General features: G+C 45.2%; 1 protein-coding gene across 1 annotated transcript in view; it reads right to left on the bottom strand.

Moving 5' to 3' along the window:
* Nucleotides 1-713: 713 nt before the first annotated feature.
* The window catches only part of nectin1b (nectin cell adhesion molecule 1b), a gene marked incomplete at its 3' end in the record, with an annotated part of 177,932 nt that continues 170,862 nt past the window's right edge, over nt 714-7,783 (bottom strand). The window contains exon 10 of the mRNA XM_080007217.1: nt 714-941. Coding sequence (XP_079863343.1) covers nt 714-941 — 228 coding nt within the window. The remainder of the gene's footprint in view (nt 942-7,783) is intronic.

Raw genomic sequence — 7,783 nt, 5'->3', positions numbered from 1 at the left:
GTAATAATATTACCGTTGCACTTAATATTTATTCAGCCTCAGTAATTACAGTTTAAGTCATTACCATACTCCATTCCAATACCTAATAATGATTATACATATATATATATATATATATATATATATATATATATATATAAACCATTGCTACATATATAATATCTAAATATCTGTCCATTATCCATATATTTGACCTTTATATATATTACACAGAAATGACATTTCCAGTTAACTGATGGCAATTTAAACAGTTACCAAAGAGAAAGAAAAAAATAAAAAAAAATGTAAAATGTGGAATATCAACACAATGGAATATACTGTACACATTCCGACACTTGGCAAAAAAAGAAACGTATAGAGAGGTGAGGGACGCGCGGAGACGACAGGACGCGTGGGCACGTGAGAGAGAGAGGTGAAGGGTGGAGAGCGAGCGGTGGGGCGAGCGGTACACGGGACGCGAGCTGGTGGGGGTCTCAGGGTTTTTTTGGGGGGGGGGGGGGCACAACTTACTCACATGCATCACCGGGTTGAGGGAGTTGGCGGAATAACACACAAGCAGTGGCTGGAACGGACGAGGGGACAAACGTACGAAGGGACGGACGGACAGATTGGTCGTAGTCGTTGTCGTTCTCTTTTTGTGGCTTTGTTTCTTGATTCTCGATGAAAGCATTATGGTGCGGCACTGTGCCCTCCCCCGGCGGACTTTGGAGAGGTCACACGGATTGTTCCTTGGGGAAGCTGAAGGGAGCGTGGGGGCCCGGGGCCGGGAAGCCCGTGTTGGAGTACATGGGCTGGTTGGACGGCTGCTGGGCGTAGGGGTTCTGGGGCAGGAAGGTGACGGGGGGCTGGGCCGGGGCGGGCTGCGGCTCCATGCCGCAAAGGGGTTGGTAGCTCACATATTCGGCGGGGTTCAGTAGCTCGTCTGGAAGCCTCCCAGAGTTCTGCGGGGGAGGGGCGGAGGAGAAAAGAAGGATGGAGGAAGGAAATGCTGCTGAGTCACACTGGGAAAGAAATGGGGAGAAATCGAAGGACGTCCCGGAGCGGAACGCCACCACAGCGGTGCATCATCAATAATACAACGCAGTCTCATTAATCAAGGTCACATATTGACGCTTATGATGAAAAAATATAAATGTCCAAAACAATTATGACTTCATGACGATTTACTAAGTAATTTTGATGGATAGAATTTTGTCAAGATATTGATGAAAAGCCTGGTTTTACTTCACTTGGAACTCTCATTCTTCATTCGTAAAACCAGGGTTGGAGCACAAACGATTTCCTTGTGAGTTCCTTGCAGAGCAGAAGTCCAGCGGAGAGCGGTAGTAGAGGTAAAGTAGAGAAGGGATAGAGGAGAGGGAGCGGTAGTAGAGGTAAAGTAGAGAAGGGATAGAGGAGAGGGAGCGGGAGTAGAGGTAAAGCAGAGAAGGGATAGAGGAGAGGGAGCGGGAGTAGAGGTAAAGCAGAGAAGGGATAGAGGAGAGGGAGCGGGAGTAGAGGTAAAGCAGAGAAGGGATAGAGGAGAGGGAGCGGGAGTAGAGGTAAAGCAGAGAAGGGATAGAGGAGAGGGAGCGGGAGTAGAGGTAAAGCAGAGAAGGGATAGAGGAGAGGGAGCGGGAGTAGAGGTAAAGCAGAGAAGGGATAGAGGAGAGGGAGCGGGAGTAGAGGTAAAGCAGAGAAGGGATAGAGGAGAGGGAGCGGGAGTAGAGGTAAAGCAGAGAAGGGATAGAGGAGAGGGAGCGGGAGTAGAGGTAAAGCAGAGAAGGGATAGAGGAGAGGGAGCGGGAGTAGAGGCAGGGTAGAGGTAGCGTAGACTAAAGACAGAAGGAGGTAGAGGCAGAGTAGTGTAAAAGTTGAGTATGGAAGGGGTAGAGGTAGAGTAGACTAAAGGTAGAGGGAGGTAGAGGCAGGGTAGAGGAGGCAGGTTTGTGGTCGGGTAGATGTTGGGTAGAAGTAGAGTAGAGACTGAGTGGAGTAAAGGTAGAGTAGAGGGAAGAAGATGAGAGGTAGAGCGGACTAAGGATAGAGAGAGGAAGTGTAGAGACTGCATAGAGGAGAGGTAGACTCGACTAAAGGTAGAGGCAGGTAGAGGCAGGGTAGGGGAGGTACGTCAGTGGTCGGGTAGATGTTGGGTAGAGTTAGCGCAGAGGTCGTCATGGACTCCCTATTGATCGTTGTTATATCGACTTTGAAATAGATGTTGACAAATAATATTTTTCTCATGAAAAGCGTCAAATGAGACAGTGAACTGTGGATCGGAACCACCGAGTGGCTTCGCAGCAGAATGAAGAGACATCAGATCAACATTCATGCACATATTTAAATCCAGATCAGAACAATATTGACGCCGAGGGGTTTAGAATAACTGGTTGCAGTAGTTGTTGTTGTTTTTTACTGCGTTTCTTAATTGATTATTTCACGCCTGGTGCCGTAAGCGGTTATTACCATCCTCCAATGATTGATGAGATGATGGTTATAAAATCTTTCATTTTTATTTTCGTTTTTATTATTTTATTTTATTTTGCCCGTGATACATTCTTGTGCGATTTTTTTCAAAAAGATGTGCTCTGTTCTGCTATTTCTGGCAGGACTTAGAGGATGTAGAAAATAAAATTACAAGTGACATGTACTCAGTTACAGCCATTATAACTTTTAATTATGGTGGAAATTCTAGGAGTATATTTAATAATTTCCCTCACTTTATTCTTGTATTGCCAAAGACTCGTTTCTATACTTATAATACAGTTAACATCAGTTATGTGCACGGGAGGAGGGGGAGCGACCCCACTGAAAACCAAGTGGTCGTGAAAATGCAGCGTAAAAGTGCCCTCTAGAGCGCCCCTATGATAGAGAAAACATTATGCAGTACCCTCTAAGCAGTAGCGTAACACAGCGCACACAGGCCCGGCTCTAGTCATTTTGCCAGTCGAGGCAACCTGTTGACGGGGGTTGATCGACATACTTTACTCTAACAAATCTTTCCTACGAGGTGGTAAGATTATCTTTAGTCGTAACCCTCATGTCAAGAGAAGCCAGCGAAGATCTCAGAGCAGCTGGCCTCCAGGCTCTGTGGTGTGACAGGTTCAGACACCGCGGTTCAGTGCTAACGTCGCAGGTTCAAATCCCAATTTTTCCATCCAAGTCCAGTTCCTTCAATGGGAGGAGACAATCCCACTTGGTAAGACTTGTTGGCTCGAAGAAATAAGCCGCTGTCGGAGGAGTTCGGGGATCGGGGGCCTCGATGCCGAGCGAGCTTCTGAAGGGCTCAGGCCTCAGGGTACGTTTAAAAGCGCCTGGATACCAGGGAGTGGCATGAAGGCAACCTGGTGGCAGGATGGTTCAGATGCTGCCGTCACAGGTTCAAGTCCTGATTTTTTAGAGCGGAGATGTCTTGATTCAGATGATTGAGGGGATGACCAAGCTCAATCAGACTCATTGGCTCGAAGAGATAAGCTGCTGGGACCTGAGGGCTTCTGGTTTGGGAAGTTCAGCGTGCAATACCAAGAGAGCTTTTGAAAGGCGGCACCCCGAGGGCGCGTTGACAAGCACGCGGGGACCAGGGTGGAGCCTGGAGGCTGCCCGGTGGTGTGATGGTGTTTGTGTACGGCTGGGGTTGTCGGGCTGGCTGCCGGCTCGACTCCTTCTCCGCTTGATCGACAACAACAACAAATCCCCCTGGTCGGGGACTTGTTGCCCCTCCGGGAATGATGCCTCAGAGTTGACAGTTGTTGTAGAGAAGAGCTAATGAGTGATTCGGTTTGTACAGCGACTCATATATAGTCAGTAGTACCTGTGATGGCTGATGAGGGATACTCTAGCTTTCAATAAATAAATTGCAGTGAAACATAATCTCCATCCCTACAACATCGGTCAACAACGTGAGGTGTTTCAAAGCTTTAGCCGGGCGCGGCTTCCTCTCAGGAGAGCCCCTAGCGCCATCGTTTCCCGGAGGCCCGCCAAGTCCGACATCCACGGACATACAACACCGTCATGCCACCAGGTCTCCATCATGCTCCACCCTGGCCCCCGCACGCTTTCAAACGCGCCCTCGGGTAGCCACCTTTCAAAGGCTCACTCTGCATCAAACCCTGAACTCCCTGGACCGAAAGACCTCAACTTCCGGCAGCTTATCTCTTTGAGCCAATGAGTCTGGCTAAGCTCGGCCGTCCCCTACAATCATCTGATTAAAGAAAACTTCGTTCTGAAAAATTGCGGGTTTGAACCTGTGAAGGCCTTCACGCTCCGCCCCTGGTATCCAGGCGCTTTTAAAGACGTCCCCGGGGTGCCGGCGTTCAAAAGCACACCGGGGATCGAACCTTCAAGTGCTCGATCCCTGAAACGCTCATACAGCGGCTTATCTCTTTGAGCCACCAAGTCTCCAGCCTCCAATCATTTGATTTAAAGAACGATGGCGCTGACTTGGGGAAAAAAACTCAGTTTCATAATCCAAATTTCTTCAGCTTCCCCGCCTTCCACCCTTTTTCCGATTTTCGCCCCTGCCCAAAAAATGCTCCGTGCACACGACTGGATAACCTGTTTTTGATGTAACTACCTTCAATTTGGTAGATTTTTGTACCAACAACTGTACCAACCTACACTTAAATGGTTTTACATTAAGTCATATTTCACTTCTGTCTCCTCTTCTGGGAGGAAATAAGTTTTCCGCCACTTCAAACTGAGGAGCAGGTATTCTTTTGCTTGTTTTTTTGTTTTTTTTAACCACGGTTTCCAGGGCGGAGTAGCAATATATTTTTATTTCCGGTACACGGAGAACTGTCACGTATCAAACTGTTCTAAAAGGGGCTCCTTCTGAGGCGCTCCTTACAGTCGCCTGCATTTGATGTTCCGACTCCACCGCCGCAAAACGCTGTGATGAAATGACTCGGCTCCGAAAAGCCTACATGCAAAACAAATGGATGAAAGTGAAAAATGGAAACTTACGAATATTCCCCAAGCATCTCTACATCTACGAAAACGATGATCCCGGCTCTACAAAAGGTTCGGTGGGGGGGGGGGGCGACAGAACAATGAAAAACACACTGATATCTGCACAAATGTTTCGGTTTTGTTTTTGTTTTTTCTCACAGCTAAAATCAAGGATAATTGAGGGAGGCGACGTCGCGCCAAACATACAAATTGTTAATCAGCGTGACGTTTAATGGGAAAACAAAGGGGTGACAGGAAGGGAGATTTAAGCACTGAGCAGCCGGACTTATTAAGGGATTTTATCATTTCCAAATGTCCTAGAAAAGATCACCCTCATCTTTAAATAAAACGACCGTCAGGTGATTATCTCAGCTCACGCTCGTCCCAGAGAGGACGAAAAACAAGGAGATATCGTGACTGTCGCCAATGTTGTTTCCTCAAGGGTTTCCCCGGCGAAAAACAGTGCGACGCACGGAGAAAGGGCCGAGGGAAAAGCCGCGAATCTGTCCTCCAGGATGACGTTAACGAGATGTGATCAACGGGTCGATTTGGAAAGCCAACGGAGCGCTCTGCCGACGGGGATGAAAGGTCCGTCTCCTCCCACGAAGGTGAACGTGAACCTTTCACGGCGGAGACACTCCACTAAACCTCTCCTGACACCGGCTTCGTAAAACTTTTATCTGCACCCCCCCCACCCCCTCCGTTGAGAGGTGGAGGAGGAGAGGGGTGGAGGCAGCCAAGGGGGGGGGGGTGGAGGCAGCCGAGGAAGAGCGACGGCGTGAAAAAAAACGCCAGGCGTCTGGGAGCAGGGCGTCCGGAAACGCTCTCCCCCCCAGCCACGCCGCGGCGCCTCCGGGTGCTCCGGCTCGGCCCCTGCTGGGACGCTCAGTCTGTCTGGAGGCCGTGCACGTTTCGGGCGGCGTGCACGTGACAGGCATGTGAGCGCTCAGAAAAAGGAGGAAATTAATTTCATTCATGTTTCAGCTCATTAACACCTGAGGAAAGAGTTGGAAAGATATTTATTATTTTATTATTTATTATTTTACTGTGTAAGTATTTAATACAACAGTCAATAAAATATTTACCACTGGCTGCTATTATAAGTCGTTAGCTCGGTGGAAAAAAAAAACATTTACTTGATTAAAACTATATTAAATCAAATATATGACTAAATGTCAATTTCTTATTTTTTTTATCGTTTACTTACTTAACTGCATGTTGTTGTTGTTTGTTGTTTTAGGTTCATATTTATTATTCATTGTCCATCATTAGGTCATTGTGTGTTGCCAGAATTTTATTGTTAATTGATAATATTTGGGGTTTTATCATTTATTGTAGGCCTACATGTATAACACGCAAATGTATTATTACATTATTACATATAAATACATTTAAACATCTTCAAGTAAAATTTTAGATTGGAATATTTTGCTGCATATTGACATTTTCATCCATCCATCTATCTATCTATCTATCTATCTATCTATCTATCTATCTATCTATCTATCTATCTATCTGTCTATCTATCTGTCTGTCTGTCTGTCTGTCTGTCTGTCTGTCTGTCTTTCTGTCTTTCTGTCTGTCTGTCTGTCTGTCTGTCTGTCTGTCTGTCTGTCTATCTATCTATCTATCCATCTATCTTTCTATCGAATATTTGAAATGTGAAAATGTTTATTTGAACAAAAAAGATTAAGGACACTGTGCATTTAAATACCAATGCTTAAAAAAACATGAATACAATTATCACTTCAATTCATTAACACCCCAGGAAATTGTTTGATTAGTATTAAATCGTGTACTAAAACATTAAAGTTACTGCCCGATAAAGAGCAATGAAGTAATTACATTTTCTGTGGTGTGGGGTTTGTGTAATCTAAGCAGCCACACATATCTTGGGTCTAGTGAATTGGGCCGGGGATCAGGGGTGGCTGTGCACCTGTTACTCCTCAGAGCAATTGAGAGAACGGGTTAAATCACCCGTCCCCACACAGCACAATCACCACTTGAGTTAATAAGTGGATTTATTAATGCATTTCGCTAACATGGCTTTTTGAACTGGTTTCCTTGACAACACTGAATTGTTCCTGCGATACAATCAGTGAACAAAAACGGATTTTTGAAATGCCAGTAAATATTTGTTTGATCAAACTGTGTGAATGACGAATGAAACTGAAATTGTTCTTCTTCAATTCATCGAAACCGTGGTGTTGATCCCTGCAGTGGCTGGGGAGTGAGGACGTTCTGACTTTTCCAATTTTTGATGAAAGATTTATTGTTTCACATCTTTTTATCTTCTTTTATCATCTTTTATACTCGAAACCTGTTGGATGCAGCTCCCAGGCCCAAAGCTTCACGGTAACTTATGAAAGACTACAAGGTTCTATCAGAAAAATAAATCCAATCTTAGCTCTAAACCTGTCTGATGTTTTGGAATACATGGATACTACATGGACACATGTAGTGAATTTAGAACCAAATTTTTAATCCATTTTCACTATTGAACTTATAACATAACAACGTAACATCGCTTTCTGCCAATACAATGGTTTGTTGTTTTTGCATTTTGTGAAATAAGCCGTTAAAATTTTTTTTATGATGTCACAAATTAAGTAAATAAAAATGAAGTAAAGCTATCATGACATGACGTCAATCCTGAGGAAGTTCCATTGCACTCGTTAGTATATTTTTCGGTATAACTGAGCACATAACTGTATTTAATTGATCAAAAAGTAAATAAATCAAAGGTTTCTTTCCCCTTTTTCCTCTTTCCTCTTGTTTTTAACCAGCGTGTGAACTGCGGCGTTTGAGGAATGATTCATCGGGCCGAGCGATGACTGGCTGCGCTGCCGAGCGGGAA

Source organism: Zeus faber (assembly GCF_960531495.2).
Source record: "Zeus faber genome assembly, chromosome: 9".
NCBI classification, from domain to species: domain Eukaryota; kingdom Metazoa; phylum Chordata; class Actinopteri; order Zeiformes; family Zeidae; genus Zeus; species Zeus faber.
The sequence above is the reverse complement of the archived record's forward strand: the minus strand, read 5'-3'. Positions and strand labels throughout refer to the sequence as shown.